This window comes from Ischnura elegans, chromosome 4, assembly GCF_921293095.1.
Source record: "Ischnura elegans chromosome 4, ioIscEleg1.1, whole genome shotgun sequence".
In the NCBI taxonomy this organism is placed as follows: Eukaryota; Metazoa; Arthropoda; class Insecta; order Odonata; family Coenagrionidae; genus Ischnura; species Ischnura elegans.
In genome coordinates, this window is record NC_060249.1 from 58,481,034 (window position 1) to 58,503,887 (window position 22,854).

Sequence of the window (22,854 nt, forward strand, 5' to 3'; positions counted from 1 at the left end):
AGTTTCGCCGGAGTTGCAGCTAGCGTCTTCAGGTACGAAGTATCGGATGCAGGTTTTTTGCCCGTCTTATATAGGCCTTGGTTTGGGCTAGGTGCGTTCTGATTGGTCCGTGGGTAAGAGTCTCTTCCATGTGTTTGAGAGCGAATAACCTGCATCCGATACTTCGTACCTGAAGACGCTAGCTGCAACGCCGGCGAAACTGTCGTCTTGAAGATGAATCGACGCGGAGGTCAACCCGGAAACCTTGCTACGCATGCTGCACCACCCCGCGAAAGTCTCCATCAACACTTTTTAGAGTTATTTATATAGATTAATACTACATTGGAGATTCTCATATTTACTCTCGAAATTACCTTAACAATGAAGAAAGATTTGTTGCTTTCCCGGCGAATGCTGCTGATAAAGTCTTCAAAAGAAATCAGCCGCGTAAGGATGGACATTTCTGCCAACGTTCCAATGGCCTTCTCTGCCATCGTCTTCAGGGCGAATGAATATTGAAGACGATGGCAGTTTAGGCCATTGAAAGGTTGGCAGCAATGTCCATCCTTACCCAGGTGATTTCCCGCGAAGACTTTATCAGTACCTTAACAATATCGACACGACCAAAAATTATTGCATTCCTTGGAGGTCTGGTTATCCTGTATTGTGGTTGCATTAGTTTACTCACGCCACACATTAACAGAGGAAGAATGGACGCCATTGGGGCACACAAATTTTTGGCAAGAGAAAAGTCTAGAGCTCTCCCTAAAACCAAAGGAAACAAGTTTTCAACGCAATTATCTAAAAGTAATTAACTCATCCCAATTTAGGAAGATGAGAGAAATTTCTCTCGAATGGAAACTTCTTCAATATTTTTCGTAGTTTCATAATTAGCGGAGGATAACCATGTTCTTCCAAAATTACATATGTGGAATATTTCACCATATAGTTGTTAGGACCACTAGCAGTATCTTTGAATATTAAAAAATAAATACGTTTAAACAAGCGTAGTTGATGCAAGAGTGGCTCAACAAGCACAATACTAAACTTTAACCCATTCCCTGAGAAACCACCTGTGATGCAAAAAATATGTTTTAAACATCATTTGAGATCAGCTTTTAGCGAGAGTTTACAGAGAGCTTATTGAATCATAGTAATTCCCTCTACATAAACGACAGAAAGTAGATGTGTATTACTCTTGCAACAGAGCCCATGAGGATGTCATTATTTTGTCGTATTTATATCTCAGCAGAACAAAAAATTTGGTCTATAGATATTTTCAGCATATCATTTACGGGAAATGGTTGTAATTTGTAACCAAAGGCATTTCCCAATGCCCGTCATCTGCCCACAGCCAAGCTACGCGACTACTAACGGTAAAAATCATGCCGAAAATATAATAGGAACACCGACCTCCGAGGAAGCGGCTGAGGAAGCTTACGGAGTAGATAGAGCTTTTTTCCAGATAGAAATTATCACAATCTCCTCGAGATTAAGCCTGAAGCAACTTAGGGAGAAGAATGATGCAGTCGGTGGCGTGGTTGTCACTCTACCTATAGGAGACAAGAGGAAGCTCGCCCGCTCTCCCGAAGGGCGAAGAATACACAGGCGACGAGATGGTCCAGAGAGATGAGCGCGCGAGCGAAGATGGTTCAAGGGATGATGGAAAGAGGCCGGACCATCGAGCGAGAGAGGGCGGAAGTTTTAAAAGGTGCTCCTTGTCACAGCTTGAGTCAACTTCGTGTCTTCTCCATCTCACGCCTTGCTTTAAGAGACGGGACGCGGTCTGGGAAATGGGGGAAGGAACAAAGGCGAAGAAGCCGACGAGACGGAGCGATGAGGATGAATAAAAAAAAATCGGAGATGAGAGAGATCCGTGTGCGCAAACGGAGTTTAAAAAAAACAACGAAAAAAAAAAACAAAAACAAAAGGAAACTTTCGCAGCAGAGGCGGACATCATTGGGCTGGGAAGCTGGGTGGGGTGGCTCTTTAGTGGAGTGGGGCGAGGAGGAGGGGGAAAAAGAGAGATAGAGAGAAGGAGTCATTTACGTACGAAGATCGGCTTCCATAAAAGAAGACGCGAGGAGGAAGAGCCCCGTTTCGTCAGCCAAAACTAATCAACGGAGATGATTGGTTTTCGGCCACGGGATGTCTCCCTTAATTTAATAGGACATAACATATCTCAGTTTAATTTAATTATAATATCGATGTGCGTCCCGGCGAGTTATGGGGTGTGTTTTTCGGTATCGGGGATTACTAATCGTTCGCGGAGCGGAGAGGATTGAATAGGAATGATCGGGAGCCGCATCGCCAAATGTAACTCCTGCTCCGAATATTTTATGGGTTGCTTCTTTTGGAAGTATTTACAACTTGCGATAAATTTACCCTTAAAAGTCATGATTCTTAATTTATTGAACAGCTATCCCTCAAGGAAACCAATGCATCATCGATATCTTTTGGAAATTATCCTTAAAGATCCGAAGATTAACAAGTAGATGACATCATTTTAGCTCAAATGCGTCATAAAACCAATAAATCAGCAACATAATTTTGGAAAAAAGCTGTGAAGACATAAGAATTAGATATTTTATGACATCACTTACGCTCAAATGAGTGCAACTGTGGTTATCTCAATATTTCTGGCTCTGAAATTACCATACGCCTATTAGTTATTTTTTTAGAATAATCTGAATTGCAAGAGTAGTTATTTATAGCAATAATAATTAAAATCCTGTTCACGCGTTCTCTAGGAATTTGATTTACTTTAATTTTAAAGTCGTTAAAGTCAATATGACTCAAATAATTTTTTTCTAGCAAGACTGTCAGGAAAGAATAAAACTTAGCTGTTAGGTACCAAAATAATTTATTCACTTGCTACGGTTTCAATACAGTGTATCATCTTCTGTATTGAAGCCGGTCAGAAGTGAATAAATTATTGTGGAACTAGCTAAGTTTTATTCTTTCTTGACAGTCATGAAGGAGTTCCATCAAGTAACGCCTCAAACCATTGCATTTTTTTGGCAATTTGTTTTTTCTCTCCTCTTTTAGATCCATTTATTTTCTTAAAATTCAGTAAAACAACTCAAATAACGAACTTCACACCACCATCTTAACTTACTTTATCTCTCCAAAAATATAGGGATGTGCATTGCCAACCAATACAGAAGGGTGCAGTATCAGTTTTCTTATAGTGGCTGCAGGTCTTTCCCAATGATCCAAACGATGGCTAACACGGTTTGAGAGAAACGTGAACCTCTTACTTTACCAAGCTATCATTATTAATTACCATTAAATCTGTCGGTGATAAAGAGAAATATCGCGATTAGTAACAGTAACTTTAGACGACATTGGCTTTTTTTTAATCTACCCTATACCTATTGTCGAGATGGATTTATGAATTCGCAATATTCTATTTTGATATGAGTTTTTTTACAGCTAGTCTAAACAATCTCCAGCAAGGCTACAATATAAAGAAAATAGACTTGAGTAAGACAATACTTTCGACTCTAAAAATATCGATTTCGGCAGATATTTGTCAGTCAGTAGCTCGATCCTTGACCGGATGAACGCTCAAGAAAATGCAAGTGAATACGAACGAATTGGGACGGATGCGCGAGGCGGAGATGAAGTGTAGAATGGTTACTGATTTCATTAACTTTTCTACGAAAGGTAAAACCCGTTGAATTTTAGCTTCGAATAGCTCGAAAAGCAAGAGACGGATCGATAAATGAAAAATACAAGTCTCTTCTTTTTTAAACACCACCACAATCGGCAATAATAAAAAAAAACTAGGTAACCCGTGCGAAAATTTTGCACTTTCACGCTATTAAGGAATGAGTATGTTAAGGAAACGGTGTTATTGGGTTTTAAATAGAGAAGAGGTGCATCATGAAGTAGTTTATTTATACTTGTTTTCTTACAAAATATGAAAACAATACAGGCAAAAGAGTTTGGTACCACTAGGAGCAATCATCACTTCATTTAATTCTTGGTATGGTATGGTACGGTATTTGGAGGAGGCGACCGACAGCTGAGGTCATTTGCGCCATGAGGGAAGGGTAACGAAGGGTGGAGAAAAACCTGGCGTCGGCATTAGCCTGCTCTTAACGAAAGGCGCCAAGGGGACCACGGCTTAGCGTCCCATCCGATGGACAGAAAGTTGCGCTTGAAATATCCTCCACACGGCATTAAAGCAGGGATCAGGCACACAGAAAATTCACTGCCACTGCCGGGATATGAACCCGGCCCGCCGGGTGGAAAGCCAACACTCTAGCCACCACACCGACCCAATCCCCACATTATTTAATTCTTGAACACTTTCAATACGATATTTTCATTCTTTCGTGATACACATTATCATATAAGTGCCTTACATTAATGTCTCTTTCAACGAACGTTTAACACTCTTCAGACTTTTTAGATTTAATTTTAATAATTTTTTAATATTTGCATTCATAATGATGTCATGTTTATTTTGTTTAATTATGGATTTAACGGGCTTTGATACCTTTTTTTTAGAGTTTATAATAAAAAAAATGTGTGAAGTCGATATACATCGAGCGAGTAATCGACATGGAAAATCTATACTTTTAAGTCAAATTAATGGGTAAATGGTGATATGTGAGATCGAGATTGTATTTTTCGTCAGAAGCCGGTGATTCGACGCTTGAAATTATATATCATTTATCATTGTAAGTAGAGTATTAACGTAGAATATACGGAATGATACCTTTCTGCAATAATACATATGATGCGTGAACGAGTCCAATCGTCGGGGAAAAAAGACTAATCGCGCGGGGGTGATGGGTCCTCCTAACCAGTGGTGCAGCGAGGGGAGGGGGTTTTGGATAACCCCCCAGAGCTCATAGAAATTTTTTAGTTTAATCCATTTCACTTAATTGGACTGATATTACTAATAGAAGAGTACAAGGATTAATAAAACATCCCTCAAAAAGCCGTAAAACTCACCATTTTGAACCATTTATCTTAAAATTCCGCAATTTATTAATCTCGCACCTACCGCTTATCGTGGTGGTATTCCATATCCCCACACACCCCGGTATTTGTTGCACCTAAACCTCCCCCAGCCTTAATTCCTAGCTACGCCCCTGCTCCCAACGGACGTAGCAAAGTGCATCCCCTGGAGTATCAAAGTAGAGAGAGAAGAGGAATGCCAAGAAGGGAGTTAGCCAAAGAAGGGAGTCTGGGAAGTCGTGTAAGGGAAAAAGGGGGCGTGAAAACACGGCCGGCGAGAAAAAAAACCCGAAATTAATCGCGCAAACCCGCCAATAAGTCATTCGGTGCACGAAAATTGTCTCCCCCACGGCATCGGCAGCAGCAGACCGCTCGCTCCTGGGTGGCTGAGCAAATCCCTTGTAATTACAAGTCACAATGGAAGGGGGGAGACGGGCTACCCATGCCAGAGAAGGAGGGAGATAGATAGAGAGAGTGAGAGAGCCGTCGGCACGGCGGGGCCTCTCATTGGAAGGCCAGCAGCCCAAGTGCCTTTTCAATACAACAAATGAAGTGATGGAGGAGGCCGGCCTTTAATCAAAATGAGGAAGCCGTAAACCGGTTCCGATAGAAGTGCGAGGGAAAAAAAAGAGTCCGATTTTTTTCAGCCACCTCGTGCATTTTTTCTATTTTTACTTTTCTTTTCTTTTTTTAACATCGCACCCCTCTCTTCTCCGCCTCAAAACTCCGAATTCCCCTTCCAAGACTAGCATCGGATTCCACGAATTCCCCCCCCCTTCCCCACTTTACACTACCATACATACGTTGCATAGCATAGCTTCCTCGTCGCCATTTCTATTTCCTCCCACCCGACAAAAAGGGTGCCAACCATCCCAGTAATATTACGCGGAATTCGTCCTGAATATGGTCGCAATGGTTGCGACACTTCTAACCGGGAGATTTGAGTCAAAAGCATGAGTTGCACTCATCGAGAAATCAATGATTAAACCATCAATATTTCATGCCTACAGAAAATTCTCGTAATTTTCGGCTGGTATTAGTGAAAATTGTCTTCCGTAAAAATGGAATCAAGTACGTACCGCTAAGTTCTGATGCGAGTTTCCAAATCGTGAGAGATCGCCGCAGATTAGAATAACAATCTTTCGATATGACAGAACTATACAAAGTAAGCGTATGAATAGCATAAATAATCAGATAGACCCTTTTAGCGAATGACTTAACTTACCTAATTGTAAACAATTTGGTTTCCACTTCAATTTCCCGTCAAATCAACATAAGTTCATCTTCATCCACATAGTAATCCGCAAGACAACTCAACAGGAGTGTTAGGACACCAGCGGTAAACAAAAAAGTAATAAAAGGAAATACGCGTTCCGAGTTCCACTTGGTATTTATTGTAGTCTTAATAGTTCGCAGGAAAACGAATTCCTAAACATGTAGGTTCGGCAAAATATCTCTCTTGATTTATCGTTTCTGTCGAACCAATAGATCTTATACGGTCAGTTTGGTTATCAGATGATGTACTCTTTTGTGTCATGTAAAGAGAGTATACCTTGCAAATGACACGCCACATTGAATTTAAATTGCTTATTGCGAATGAAACACTGTGGACTGAGTATGTAGAACACTATACAGTGCAACATCTTTACTGTGAAAATAAAACTTATCCGCGAGCTACCAACTTCGCTTTTACACAGTACCTTGTATGTGTTCTAAGAGACTAACAATGGATGGCGACATTTCCTTGACACCACGCCCCACTCTGGGCTGTAGGACATCTGGGGGAGGGACAAAGGACAAGCGGGACCCAAATAATTAGGATCGCTCGGCTCGTTTCTCCCAAAACCTGCATACAATGACACGCCTCCGCTACTGGCCACCCCATCCTCTTGATCTCCTCACATTGAGGTCGCGACGACTCAGTCATGCGGAACATAAAAGAACAATGTTTGCGGAAGCTTCTGTACATAATACCACTGAGAGAGACTCGTCCAATGACAAGCTACTACCACCTCCAGGTCGGCCGGAATGCTTCGTGACTGAGTAATTATTGAAAAGCGATGCACAATGGGGAAACTTCTAGTCCGAAGCATTTCGATTCCCCGCCCAGTGTGGAGGGCTCGTGCGGAGAAATGCGAAAGGACAAGCGATGGAATTCAGACGCGAGGAGCACATTTTCGTGCCGCTAGTCCGATCTTTTCCCACTGAATGAATCGGCCTCGAGAGTGCCTCATACATCCCATGAATGAAAGAAAACTCGAAGGTGAGCTTAAGAAATGATGGAGGGACGCGCGCTAAAAGAGGAATTAAAAGCAGAGTCATTTGATTTCCCCAATTAATAATTAGTCATCTTCGCCACGTGGTGGTGATGGGAGCCAAAGTGGGATACAGCAATGGTGGCTGCAATATTTCGGGTTCTCCAGCCGCGTGAGTCGTTATATTACAGCAATGTCTGCCGGTGGCAACTTTAATCGAGGGTGATCGGAGGTTTTCCACCTAATCAAAAATAGAAGTTTTTATGAGCAGAAGAAAGATTTTGGTGACTTATGGTAATATTCCGGTGAAACTCTCAAATCCCGAAAAACAAAAAAAATCTGCTGCAGAATGCTTCAGTTCGCATTTTTTGCTGCCTCTCTTTGGGTTATGAAGAGGCAGGCTTCGTGTCCTCGATTCCCGAAATAGCGTTAAGGGGCAAAATGTTTTGAATCGCGATATCTAGGAAAAATTTGAAGCTTCCATTACATTGAGGATGATTAATAAATTGCAGAACAACAGCAGAGTTTCTCTCTACCGTAGTGGGCACTTCATTTTTCCTCAATGATTCTTCGGCAGTGCAGCTTTATTGGGTTAATACATAGTTTACATTTATGAAAAGGGTGAATAGATGATTTCTAACATAACATTAAATAGAATCTCTCTGGCCTATAGTAGGGCATTTGGATGATGATACAAGGATACTTGGTTCGAATCCTTTGTGAAGTCTTTGTCGCAGCTGAACAAAATATTTCCCGGTGTGAGGTGGCTCAATGCCCTCTCACTCCCTGGACCTGTGATCATCTAGTGGCTTAGCACGGAGTGAGCTCTACCTTCAGCTATCCAATCCAACGTTAGGGTTCAAGCACCAAACGCAAGAATAAATGCGTAGGTATATTTGAACTATTTTACCAGAAAGAGGCACTAAGTGATTTCAAACCCAAATAAAAAATATTTCGTGGCATGACCATATGTTTCATTTCTTTTCTTTCGCAGGGAGTAAAACGAGCGACGGGTCAGACTGCGAGTCGGAGCCTGGGATTCCGCTGAAGAGGAAGCAGAGGAGGAGCCGGACCACTTTCACGGCACAGCAGTTGGATGAGCTGGAGCGAGCGTTCGAGAGGACGCAATACCCGGACATATATACGAGGGAAGAACTAGCCCAGAGGACCAAGCTCACCGAAGCCAGGATACAGGTAAGAGGAGCCAAGTGCAGCGTTTGAAAACATACACCCTGGATATAGTCGATGGCGCCTTCCAATGTCCTAGCCGAGGATACCAAATAGAGAAGGCTCCAGTCCGTCCCGCTGACACTTGATTTTGTTGCTGCTCCGGGCACATTTTGATCGTTAATCAAAAATGTCTGTAATTAATATATGTAGTATTTATGACCGTAAGGAATAGCACTGCAAAGTTTGATGTATTGTATCATCACGATTATAAATTGCTGTTAGCAACCTTATGAGGGGACACTGAAAGCCAAGGGGTACAAGTGTATTTTTTATAATTTTGGAGATAAGAGCAGATAATTATTGACGGGGTGTAAAATATTTCTGTAGTAAAGGCTAGAAGCCAGTAAATGAACCATATTTTTTCCCTGAATCATTTGAAAAACAAATATCACCGTAACTGAGCCGTAGCTAATGCAAGCAAGTTTTAATTTGAACTGTCGGGAATAATGTTTCTTATTTAGAAGCAAAATTTTCGGTCATTGGAGAACAAAACACAATCTGGCTTAAATAGCGATACCTTGCTTCCGAGTCAAAACGAAGTCTCTGTCTTGAATTTTCTCTTTTCCTGGTGGAGAGAAAGGTGGTGAGATGTCAATATTTCGGTATTTTCAAAGTGCTTCGTGAAAAGTGTGCACAAATATCCTAAGTTAAAACTTTTCCTTTCCAGCTGCACTCACTTCCAAATGGCTTTCGTGATATAACACCATCCTTCTGGGACAAAATACACGAAGTCGATTAAAATAATCATATTTCCGGGATCCACCTTCCTTTTTGACTCGAAAGAAAGCTATCATAATTTAAGTCAATTTTTTTCAGTTGATAGTATCGACAACATAAATGGTTCTCCAATGACCGAAAATAGTGTTGGTCAAGAAGTAAACTTATCCCCGAAATTTAAAATTAACGTTTGTTTGCATTTGCGAAGTAAAAGAGCGTTAATGGAAAAGAAAAGTAGAAACCGTTAGCCAGAATGGTAAATTTTTTCGGAACGATTTTATCCGAGTTAATTTCCGATCGGAATCACCACAACACGACGTTCCTTTTTTCTTCAGGTCTGGTTCAGCAACCGGAGAGCACGCCTGAGGAAGCAGCTGGCTAGCACCAGCGGCGGGGGTGGCGGCGGAGGCAGCGTGACCGGCAGCGGAGGCGGTGGCGGAGGCGGGAGCTGCTACGGAGGCGTGGTGGGGACGCCGGCCAACTCCGGGGGCGGAGTGGGAGGCGGAGGCGTGGTGGGCAGCGGGGGCGGAGGGGCGCTTCACTCGGTGGCGCCGCCCGCCATGATGTCGGCGCAGGGCCTGGTGGCATCCATGACGGCGCACCACCCCTTCCACCCGCACCACGGCCACGGGGCGGCCGCGGCTGCAGCGGCGGCCGCGGTGGCCGGCGGCGGCGCTTACATGATACCACCCCCGCCACCCCCACCACCGCCACCCGCGGACTCTGCCCCCTACCTCCAGCAACACCACCACCGACACCACCAGGGAGCACACTCGCAAGGTAAGAATTCGCCATACATGCATTCACTGTTTCGAGTTGGAATTAGTGTTTAAAATAATAAATAGCTACTGCATGTGCGAGCCGCATTTTAACGGATGCCCGCAGTGCTGACACCTTCCATGGCATAATTCAGATGTAAGCAACCTTCTAATCTGAAGGTTGATTGCAGTTTCAGTGATTCGTTATTTTAAAATATATTATGCGATCCGCTAGCTTCTAGTTTCCGGCTCCATTAAGGGGTGTTCAAATATTAAGTTCACACTCCTGGGGAAGGGGAGACGAATTGGCCAATTTTAATTAATATTTTATTTACTTGTTATTGATTTATTTTATACATAATTATTTTAATATTATTTATTTAATAGCTTTTATGCATTCAATCTCCACCTTTGAATTTACCCAAACTGATAGTAAAAGGCGGGAAGCCGGAACAACTACGAATAACTAACTAGTTTCGATCATGACTTGAAGGAACGTTCATTTATCACGTAAGCATCTTTTTGGCTATTTTTGACCTCCCATTTCAGCAAAAAGAAAGCATTTGCCAAGCCCCAAAAAATGCATATTCATTTCCTCCCCTTCCTTAGGAGTGCTTACGTAATATTTGAGCGTCCGATTATGAAACTGAATCGGAAACCCACAGGTCGCCAAGCATTTCCTACGAGGACACATTGCTGCAACCTTCGCATACGAAGGTGGCATCCCCTTTGAATATATCATAGAAGGCGTCAGTATAATAGGGGCTGGCAAAATACAGCCCGCACATCCGGTAGCTGTTAATTATTTTAAACACCTAGATGAATTATTTCGTAAATTTAGGGCATGTAGCTATTTATTTATGAAAATTTCAAGTGTCAACACTAATATTTACGGTGTTAGTAGTCGAAGCAGTTTGAAAATATGACCCGTAGGGGTGAAAACGATGATGACCCCTGCAGTAAACAAACATCGAAACCAAAATGACTTTGCAGGATCCGAAAAAACGGAATGCATCTTAAGCTCTTAATTCTCCATTAAAGATGTTTATCTGCTTCTACTTCCCTTAAGTATCGAAGCGAGATAACTTTCTTTAGTACCGATCATTTTTTCCATTCAGCGTTTTCGCTAATTAATTAAATGTTAAAAATACGATGTACCAGGTGTAAAAAATAGACCACAGGGATAATTATGAGCTAATAAAAGCGATAAACATCGTTAACGTATATATTCATTCTATTACGCGGCGTTTCTTACATTCATATCCTAATTACCCAGGATTGTAGTTTTTTTATATATATAAGTACATCTTCCCACTTGGACCAAATATGATTCATATTCCTCGTGATGTTCCTCGCTCGCAAGAAAATAACACTCTCTCCGTACAAATCATCCCACCCACTCGACACCGTCAACGTTAAAGTATGGGATCTTGACCCATCCCTTTGAGTCGATAAACTTCGGTAATAGCCGTCCCAATATCGAACGTAACTCAGCAGCAGAGACTTTTTTTCTAGATTCACAAGTGGTCCCTTTGGTGAATCATTAAGATCCCATGACTATTCAATAAAGAGTCGTAACTCATCGGAATTACGACCATGAAAGACCACCAAAATATCACTTAGGACAAAGATTTCAGTGAAGCTGAGGGGTGAAAAAAAAGAAGTCGCACCTGCAAGTACGTTTATCTCCGGCTACCTGCTCGCGAGATATTCGGAAAATGAATTTAAACATTCAATCATTCAAATGGAAGTGGATGTTTTCGGTTCGGGTGGCTTCCGTCTGCCCGCGCAGAAGGGTCTCTAATTATAAGGCAGGGAAGCAATTAATGAGAACGCGCGAGCAGATAAATCCTTGTTAAAGCTCCTTGGGCGACGCAACGTTAGGCATTATTATGAATGGAATCGGAGCATGAAAGGAAGGATGATCGTAACCATTTGTGATGCTGCTCTATCAGAGAGCCGCGCTAAGAATGCTTTGGGGTTGTAACATACGCAGTAGAGAAGTAGTGGCGAGCCTCAGATTAACAAGATAGTTAGTTAACAGTTACAAGTAAGTCACTATAAAATGGCAGCTTCAATTCAATCCCGCGCTTGTTGCAGAGCGGGAATGAATGAAAAGATGGTTGTAAGCAATATGGAATAACAAGCAAATAGGAAAATTTTCTAAATGCGATAGTGGTTGGCGTAACATGGTGAAACTCCTTCATGATGCACAAAGGTTAAGAAAAGACTTAGCTGTTTCACAAAATAAAATATATTTGCGACCGGTTTCGATACAGCGTATCATCATCTGGCCTGATGATGATACGCTGTATCGAAACCGGTCGCAAATATATTTTATTTTGTGAAACAGCTAAGTCTTTTCTTAACCTTTGTGCATCAGGAAAATTTTCAGTCATGAAATCGTTTCTCCATGGGATCTTCAATAAAAGGTCGGCTGTCCCAGAAATCGATTATTACTTTTTAAGATGGTCCTTTTCGTGGTGATCATTAAAAGACCCCTCTTCAAGGAATGAAATTTCCAACCATAATAAATAGCTTGAAAACAAATGCTGTAGGTATTCAACAAATCAGTCTCACTAAACCAGGCCATTGCACTTGATAATGGCTCTGTGAGTTGAACGCCTTCTTCAGTTAATGAATTCGTGTGAAAGTTCAGCAGTATTCCAAATGCTAATTTTTACGGAGACTGAACGAATTATAAGTCCACAAAGCAAATATTACAGTGACTGTTCGAATGAATATTGTAAAATAAAAAGTTAAACCACAATAAATGATATGGTAATTTCGTAGAAAATTGAAATGAAAAGGTCAACATTGATATAATAGCTCATTTGAAATATCCGAGTAAAGGTCGTGGCCTCCACATGCATCACGCGAGTACGACCTTTGGAAATGCTAATTTAATTGGGTGCAGCAATTCGGTCGAATAAATGACTAATCGTGAGACTTATCCGCAATTAGTGTCCCCGCAAATCGTTTGTCACGTCAGAAGTCTCACATAACTTCGCCTCTATTGCTATTTAGAATGAAAATATAAGCGGTTTACCGAATAAATTACTTGATAAGAGAAGATCATCAATTCATATGACAACACAAGCTTCTATATAGATACTTTGCAAAGATAAATTTTCTTTTCATGAGCCCTACAGCCATTGGACCTTGTCAATTTTCACCAGCTTGATTTAATGACTTGCTGTGCCAATTACCATAAAATAGCACTTGATATCACTTTCAAGGGACTTAACGTATATTCCTGTAATAGGAAAAGATAACTCTGGTCTTTACATTTTGGAATAAGGATTCTGATCGGAAATTTTTATCTTTCTAACTCTAAAATAGCTTAATTTCATAACATGAGACATCAAGATGTTCAACCGAATTCAACCCTCTAATCGCATGGTAATATAAACAACAAGTAGTAGTGCCCAGTAAAACTTAATTCCAGCGCTTGGACCCTAGACATGACTAAGGAGAACCATTCTTAAGGGGAATGGAAAGAACCTCCCCATTACCTACCTTTCCAACCTCGAAATGGGGTGGAAATAAAATCTTAACAGATGTGCCGAAATTGGTGGCAAGGTCCGCTGTATTTCTCAGCTCAAGAGGCCTCCCAACAAGACTTCCTTGATTTATTGCCTCGGAGGCTGTCCGCCGGAGCAATTCCTTTTCCCGTGGCGTGAAATTCGCGTTCTCCAGTAGCAAAGCCTTTGAATTGCTTTGTTTTCTCAGCTTGCCTTCGACCAATCTCCCATTAGTCCACACGATTTTCTCGTTTCATTACACGAACTCGGAAAGAAAAGTAAAAACAGATCTACGCGTTCCGTTGTCACTCCTAAATATCATTTAAGGCTGATTCGCATCAATTGGCCCCTAATCTACATTAAAAGCAAGTTTGCTTGATTTCTCAAGCAATTCCCTTCCATTGCAGTACCAAAAATGAAATTATCGAATGAAATGATGCAAGTAAGAAAATCAAGACAATATAACAGAAGAGTTGGGGGAAATTAACTAGCCTAGCCAGCATTTATCTGAAAGAAAGGCGCCATGTGGATCTCCTCTAACTGCCAACGGTATTCTATTGGAAAGACTAAACAGTAGTTTTCATTCCATCAAAAATTATCCCTTATCAACCAAGTGGAATAGAGACATATTAGATATAGAAATAACTAGGTTATCTTCAATACAAGATATTCACGAATTTATTCCGAAACTAGTTGTCCTAAAAATAAAACGAAGTGATTGAACCTCCATTTCTTCGAAAAAGTGACATAGTACGCCAATTAACCTTCAGCAATTTACCACTTCATCCAATGAAGAAGTCTTCTGCTCAGTGTATGTCTTCATTTTTAGAACTTCTACCTCTTTATAAAAGCATGACCAACAGCAAATTCGCCCCCAACGATTTCGTCTTCCTTCAAGATATTTGGGACCTCTATTTCTTCAGAAAAAAACACCTAATAAGCCAATTAACCTTAAACTATCGAAATTATTCCTTCTCTAAAAAATATTCCGTGCAGAAAATTCGCCCTTATTAGACATACTGGTAAATTCAAAGTTACTAGAGATTCTCCGCAAATACTTTAAATTCATTTTAGTTAGAAAAACTGCAATATTTCATTTAACTAATATCAAGAACTTCCACCGCTACGTGCCGCATACATATGATACTTTAACTTCACTCCACGACCGGTGTCAATACATTGTGTAGCAACTCAACATCTGTTCGGTTAACCCAGTCTTAGATTCGCCTTGGAAGATGATGGTTTGGTGGCGTAACTGGTAGCATATCTTACCGGCAATCGGAAGATCCGGGTTCGAATTGCGGAGAAGCCAAGTGATTTTTTCATGGCAAGTTTCATCCTTGGTGTACATAACACCAGGGTAATTGCTGAGCGGGAATAAAACCCTTGGATCAATGGCATGTTAGGAGACAACAACTGTTAATGAACTAATACGTTATAATTACACCAGATTAAGCCTGAAACAACTCTCTACAGTAATTAAGCATAACAACTGTGAATATTCTGAATAGATACAGAAATGCAAGGAGTTATATCCACAAGCCGGAGCATCGTAACCCTAAACTTTGAGTACGAAGCCTGAATACTCTGTCCTCGCACCAATATGAACTCACCGAGTGCGTCCTATTCTTGCTGCCCGCGGCGCGTCAACCATCTCCCACCTCATCCATCTCCATCTTCACGCCTCCTTTTCTTATCCACCTCCCGCACACTCTCCTTCCAATCATTCTCATCCAGGACTCATTCTGATCCCATTGCCGCATTCTTCACATCTTCGCCCTCCTCGCAGAGGGAGAGTTTTTTCTCTCCTTCCCAGCATTCCCTGCACACCTCCGTCTTCTCACCATCCTGACCGCCGCTTTCCATTCATCATCCCGTTGTCTCTCTCCCTTCTCTCTCCTCCCCAATTTTCTTCAACCCCCCCCCCCCTTCCACCACGCACGCCTCCCTCCTCCTCGAGTTCTCGGTCTCCGGGCATGTCTCTAGGAAACGACTCGTTCCCAGTATCCTCCCCGGTTCCTTTGTCCCTTGGTGCCGCCACAAGCCACGGACGGCTCCCAGGGGGTGTGTTAAGGCCGTTTTACACGGGGCACGGAATTGCGCAGGTTAGAGCTGCATTAATTTCTGAAATGGCGTGGAATTGCGCGAATGCATGAACTAAATTAGAACAGGGGCTATTTTGCCGTCTCGTATCCACGCATTCTCGCATGTGTTCTAGCAATTCACCGCTTTACACGACGCAATTTTGATTGCGCCTTCGCACGTACGTCAGATTGCGCAATTCCGTGTACCGTGTAAAACGGCCTTTAGACACCCAGAACGGAATTATTTCGATCGGTTGTCGTTACGAGCGATTTATAAGACGCGACGGCTCCCGAATAGGATTTTGCTTGAAACCGTTCGGAATTATTACGATCGGTTTTCATTCCGAACGGTTGATTCCGATTGGTTGCGTCGCGATAGGAATTTGTTGTGTTTGAAAATTCTCAATCCGAAGACTCACAACAAGGGCCCATATCGACATCGGAGATAAAATTTTCAAACCCAACAAATTTCGATCGCATTGCAACCAATCGGAATCAACAGTTCGGAATGAAAGCCGATCGTAATAATTCCGAACAGTGTCAAGCACATCCCCAATGGGAAAGGGTGTTAGACAATCTTATAGGAATTATTTCGATCGGTTGTCGTTAGAATTGGTTTATAAGACATGACGGTTTCCAGGAGGTGTGGTGGATACTCAGATCGGAATAAATTCTATTGGTTGTTGTTACGAGCGGTTTATTCGATGTGTCTTTCGGTAAATAATTTATTTGAAATGGGAAAAGATAAATATCATGGTCAAAATTAAACTCAATACTTCTGTTATTCAAAAGGATGCCCTGACGTTTATAAATATATTTAACAGATTACGACAATGCATCATAATGCATTAAGAAGAAAATGTGTATGATATTTTGCTGATAGGGAACAATAAACTGTACCTACCCTTGTTCGATAAGTCTACCCTTGACGAGTAAAATAATGAGAGCAAATTAGATTACGGAGACCAGAATAACGGAGACTGGCTGAAATTATCACAGAGTTTCGATCTCACACAAGTAAACAAAAAATTGAATCGGCCGGGAATCGAACCCGGGCCGCCCGCGTGGCAGGCGAGCATTCTACCACTGAACCACCGATGCTTATGAAAAATGGAAGAGTTTTTCGGATAAGACAAAATTTAACACTTTTTTTCCTTTATTTTAGAGACATAAATCCTTTCGTTTCGAAAAATCAAGTTTACTATTTTGCAGTAGTGACCTCTACGCCCTGTCAATAATTATGCCTCCTTTCTTTCGGATGCTTAGAGAATAAGTATTCTCACCTCAGCCACGGACCTTAGAGCCTCCTCTATCTTCAAAGTCTCTTTCTCTTCCAAATTTTCTGCTGCAATTTAACTAACCTCAGATCGAAATTTCGGTACAACTGACGTGGGATTCATGCTTGGCCTCTGAGTACAGGTCTCCGAGCCTCATGATTTATATCCAAACAGTTTGGACTAGTAATACTTATGGTTCTATTGAAAATTGGAAAATTGGTTCTAGATATATTAACTGAGTGGTACAATGTAATATAGCACTTGCGAAATCATACAAATTTCATGTATTTCGTGCAGGTCAGGTACGTAACCAGAAATTAGTTTCGATGTGGGTGCTTTGTGGTATGTGGGTTGCCTATTCTGATATTTTGTTGCCAATTTGCACGATCGAAAAACCATACATTTCATTCAATCAGCTCTATATTTCGTTTGCACATTGCTGAAATTAAAATCCATCGTTGATTATCGCCAGAAATTATGACATACAGGATGTTTCAGGGTGAATCTGCAATACTTCAGGAGGTGGTAGGGGAAACAATTATAAGCGTTATTTTTCCTTAAACATGGGGTCACAACTCCTTAGTCAGCTATGGCAATGCAAAAATTTTTGATGCACTTAGCAGTTGCCATGAAAACGAGTGTACTTGGTTACCTAGCCATTTCGAAATTTTATTTAATACTCTGGATTTTTAAGGGCATTAAATGATTGAGGTAGGACAAAAGTGGGCGATTATTATTGCCGGAAACAAATTACCTAAAAATGGGTGAGATTGAGCTGTCATGTTGTTACTACTGGATCAAAGCTCTCGTTTAATTACCCTCAAAAATTGTATAACTACTTATGTCAAAAAAATGGAGGGTCAAAGGATATGTTTCCTAGTCTCAAAATGTGTATTAATCTCAAAATGGGAGAGATTGCGCAATCGTATTGTTCATACTCTTTAAAAAATCTCGTTTAATTTAGCTTAAGCATTGTATAGCTATATCGAAAAAATGGAGGGTCAGAGGATATGTCCCTGGGATAGTGGTCAGCATTTATCGTGGGTACTCGTCTCATCTCAAACGAAAGAATTTCGAGGGGGCTTAGGCCCCTTAATCCCCCCCTCTAGTCACGTCTGCTCCAGGTACGTGAGAATCGTAGCTTCAAGCCTTTTCGAGATTTTAATTCTTCCTTCGGGGCTCTTATGATCGCTCGGGCGGCACGAGGTCTACGTCTGTTTGGGTTCAGCTCCTTCTGGTTCCCATCGGAACCCCCTGGAGGTAAGGCGATCGCGGAAAAGGTGGACCGGAGCCAGAAACGCTATCGCATTTCTGAGTGCGACGGGGAAGGGGGAGAGGCGAGAAAGGACAAACTGCCACTCTCACAGTGGTGGTGGTGGTGGTGTTTCCCATCACAGTCTTGAGTCATAACAAATGCTCTCTGGCTCCGGAATAGAATTGCGTCGACGATGATGAAGGCAGGGTGAAGTTGAGCCCTTAAGAGATGGACGGGCGTAGAGATAATGAGGCGACGCAGCCCGATGCAGGGCCAGAGACAGGAGTCGGAATATGGCTGCCCATCTGGGTGGAACTTCCTCCATTCGCGATTTCGTATCTGCGATCCTTTACGAAAGACGGTGCGTCGCTGATTTTAGTCTCTTTAATAACACTGAATATCACTTTAATATCACTGAACGAAAGTAAGAATAGTGCTGCATTTTTTATTATTGTGAGGGTCCGGCCAAAGTGTCATGGGAAAAATTAAACGACTCCTAACTTGCAAGCTCTTTTTCGCTTTTGTTTTTCTTAAATTGACCTGCGGAAGCTGATGAAGTGGACTTTAATCGCGGGACCACAATTCAATGACATCTATAAAGCACTAGCTAACGTATGTTTGCGACAAATTGGCCCAATACCATCGGAAATAGTTGAGTTTACATTCGGGCATGTTTCTCTCGGCATTAATGTAAAAGTAAAATTTATAAAACCTTAATAATTATAATTGAAGGGCTTCTGAGACGAAAGTTGGGTTAGCATGAAGCATCTGGAAAGATTAGGGACGACGAAAAATCCAGGGCATAGTGGTCGACGAGAAGACACTGATACACGTGCTAAGGATGGCACAGATTTTGATGGAGCGAGTACCGGGAGGGAAAGTTGGAGGGAAGAATGATAGGTAAGCGAGAAAGGTAGAGGTAGAGAACTTATTCTCAGTAGGATGAAAAGTAATGGGCCTTTCTGGGAATCGAAGAGAAAATTTTAATTTGGGAATGGGTAGCAGGTGGGATGATTAAAAAAAATGCTTATGTTAACCCACCTCAATACGTTGAAGAACTTCAATAAAATAATAAAGGTTTTACAAATTTTACTTTTACATAAATGCCTAGATACACTGAATAGTAGAGGCCTTCACGTTGTAGAAATCCATCTTACTGATTTGTGAATGAAAAACTTTGCTGTTTCTACAGAAACATTGTGAATGCCTAGATAACATGCCCGAATGTCTACCCAACTGTTTCGATGGTTCCGAGACAAATTTGTCCTAAACATACATTAGCTAGCGCTTCATAGGTGTATTTATGTTTTAGGAGGTCCGCAGCAAAGTCGTAACTTTTACTAGATATCGTGTTGACATATGGAGTCATTGATTGTAGTGTAGATAGCCATTGCGAACATTCGATCTAGCACTTGACGGTGAAGTGTAGTGGTAAGCTGACATCAAACATTCGGATATCCGTGGATCTGGCGGATATTATAGAGATATAGGTCTGAATTTCTTTCAGGTAAACTGATTACTTGGTAGAAAATATCTTCCTGAAGTTTTTTGTATTCTAGCATCCGCAAAAGTTGTTGAGCTAGCTGGAGAGCAATATTTAAGATTAATCGAAAGAATTTGAGATTTTCATGTATCTCATTCAGTACACATACCATATTCCATTGAATGAAACTTGTCCATAATAGTGTAATTTCACGTTGTTATGAAAAAGATAAGGAATACATCATAATTTCCCTGAATAATTGGAAGCTCCTGATATTAGAGAGAATGACAATACATATTTTTTACACGAATGATGACACGTGCTTTCGTAGAATGACTATGAAGAAATTTAAATTTTCGCTGGGTAAATTACAGAGGTGAATGAATTGCCATGAAAAGTCATAGCTCTACATTATCAGGGGCTCATCTAATATAGTGTGTGATGAAATTATTACGTTAGAAGAAAATTGTTGACTTATTAAATACAAAGAAGTATTGATGGGTTGAGCGTGATAAATTTGTAATTGATTTAAATTAGGTGGCTTCAATTAGTCAGCAACACCTACCATTATACTGACATGAGAAGAGAGCAAATTGTGACTCAATACAACTGATAGTGAAAATAAATAAAAGAATATGAAACGTAAGTTTCCGAACATAAATTAAAAACCATCGTCTCTCATAATTCTTGTCGTTACTCCTACGTGATAGCAAAGTGCTCTTCGGATGATTTTTCAATTTGTCAATATATGACCAGTGAAATGCTAATCTGTCTCTTGCAATTACCTCACTTTAATTACCCAACCCAAAAACATCGTAATGATAGAGACATTATTTTATTTCCATAGTATGTGTTACGCTTAAAATAATTCTTTAATAAGATGTAGTTAAAGATAAAGATATTCAACTACAAAAAAATCATTTAGCTGGACCGTGGTTCGAACCTTCTTCTTCCGGCACTAAAAGATCCAGGTTCGAGACTCCATCTAGGCATATTTTTTCAGATATCTTATTGTTTTAATCTTAGCGATCGCTCTATTGATCGCGTACAAATTCCCAGCAGTGCTTGAAATAGTTGAAGGTTTTCCTCTTTTTTTTAACCTTAATTGATTAACTGCATGTAATTAGGCATTAAACTAAATATCCCAAATGTTTCACTTACATAAAATGATTTAGGATGTTTCCGAAAACGGAAAAGTTTGTAATCCAAGGATAATTAAATTTAAGGAGTTTTGTATTGAGATTCATATATCATTCATTTATCTTTTGTTGATGGAAGGTCGTACAAGAATTTTTTCATGTTGATGGAGACTTCCGCGGACTGGGGCAGTAGGCGCAGGTAGGCTTCAGGGATTTCCTCCGAGTCGCTTTTTTTTGTGACGACAGTTTCTGCGGCATTGAAGCAGGACTTTGGCCTCAAACGCCTGATGCAACGCCGGGGAACATGTCGTCACGAAGATGAAGCGACGCGGAGGACAACCCGGAAGCCTAGCTGCTCCAATCATTTCTTTAGTTTTTTTCCAAGCAGAAAAATTTTTCCGTTTAAAAAAGGGTTGGAAATATTTTGTATCCGTCAATAATTGTTTCAAAAGTTGAAATGTAGTAATTAAATTGATTTTTCCTTCCTATTTCTCCTTGCAGACCACTCGGCTATCTACTCGTCTCACGTGGTGTCGGCGGCAGCGATGGCTGCGATGGGTGCGGGTGGCGCACCCGGGGACCCCGGCAGATGCGTGAACCCTTCGTCGGTGCCGACGCCCCCCTCCTCCGTGCCCACCCCTCCTTCCTCCACCTCCTCCTCCTATTCCCTCGCCTCCCCCTACGTCTCCTCTTCCGGCCAGGCCATCATATCATCACAGGTGAGAGACACACGGACGGGATTAACTTTCCCACTCCACCATTATACCTACTGACGCCGATTTATGATTCGAATATTTTACGCGAGATTGCATTAATGCACGCCGAGGATGGCAATTTTCCATCCTCCGGCCGCATTATGAGGTGAGACATGAAAGGGGATGGATGGATGGACGGAAGACGTTGACTCAGTGGTCATCATTTTAATGGAAGTGGTCGAAATACGTACGCGAGAAACTAGTAGCCTTTAGGGTGGTTTGGAAAACTTTATCTCGTAGGGGTGACTTGTGCGCAGCGCCAGTAGGTGAAGTACGCGACCGTGTAAGGCGCCAAGAAAAAGGGGACGCCTGAGCCCTCAGTCCAATGTTTAGTATATTATATCATATATATATGTATATTTAACTTATATATATTTAAGTGGATAGCTATACCCCCACTATTCAGGTTATTATTATTCCCAAATGGACTTGTCCAGTCGTCTGTCTCAATGTTACCTACCTCATTCGTAACAGAACTATGAATTTTTTTATATAATTGGATTTTAAGCTCTAAAAAGATCAAATTTTATATATAAGAGCGAGGACGTTTTAAGTTCATTCTGATAATTAAATATCGACCCTTATTCCTAAAGTATTTTTATTCAGCGGCAGCTCCAGGATAGGGACAAGGGGGGTTAAAATTCCAGCAGTAGTGGGGAACGGAAAAAAATCACCATTCTATCTAGTGTAAATTGGATACACCAGGGGGGGGGGGTTATTTGCCACACTCCATAGATTCGCGATTGTTTGCATTTATTTTAAAATCTTTCCAGAGAGAATCCCCACTACCTCTCAGGTTATTCTTGACGGGGCCCCGGAATGTTGTTCGCTTACACTACAAAAAGTGTCTCGAACCGGCCCTGCTTGTGCGGTTTAGAGGGTAGCGTACTCATTATTCGTAAATGAAGGTGGAAAATTTTCACTATCGGGATTCGAAACTTAGTAGCGGCCTCGCCTACCGAACCCTAGACCTCGGGTTCGAGTCCCACCTGGGTAAGTCGCCCGTATCTAGGACATGGGTATTTGTATTCGTTCATTGTTAGTTGTTGAATGCCCCCTCGTGAAAGGCTAGCAATGACAGGATCTTCAGGTCGAAGATGACCTGAAGACACTGGTAGTGAATCTAGCATAAAGGTTGCCTTCGCCACAGCAACCAACGCGGTAGTAACCGAAAATGAAGAAGTACAGTAATTAATTTTTGCTAGATGGACGAGCATCGAGAGATATTATTCGGCCATTTGAGTTTCTTCATTCCACATTGCATCTATGAGGCCGTAGAGCTCAGTTCCCCAGTTTTCTTATTTCAAATGAGAGCATTTGGAGCAAATTTCACGACGGATTATGTATTCATTCGGGTCAAGGGGCGAGAGAGGTCACCAGATTTTTTTGCTACAGCTCTAATGCTAATTTATAGTGATTGGAGC

At 41.4% G+C, this 22,854-nt stretch overlaps 1 protein-coding gene and 1 non-coding gene across 2 annotated transcripts in view; one reads left to right on the plus strand and one right to left on the minus strand.

The window, feature by feature from the left end:
• LOC124158147 (protein gooseberry-neuro-like) overlaps positions 1 to 22,854 on the plus strand; it is a 140,089-nt gene that overhangs the window by 111,904 nt on the left and 5,331 nt on the right. Inside the window, exons 4-6 of the mRNA XM_046533331.1 lie at positions 8,203 to 8,402; positions 9,491 to 9,935; positions 21,177 to 21,394. Of these exons, the coding sequence (XP_046389287.1) occupies positions 8,203 to 8,402; positions 9,491 to 9,935; positions 21,177 to 21,394 (863 nt within the window). The remainder of the gene's footprint in view (positions 1 to 8,202; positions 8,403 to 9,490; positions 9,936 to 21,176; positions 21,395 to 22,854) is intronic.
• On the minus strand, positions 16,552 to 16,622 carry Trnag-gcc. Its single transcript has one exon. It is a non-coding gene; the product is annotated as a tRNA-Gly (tRNA).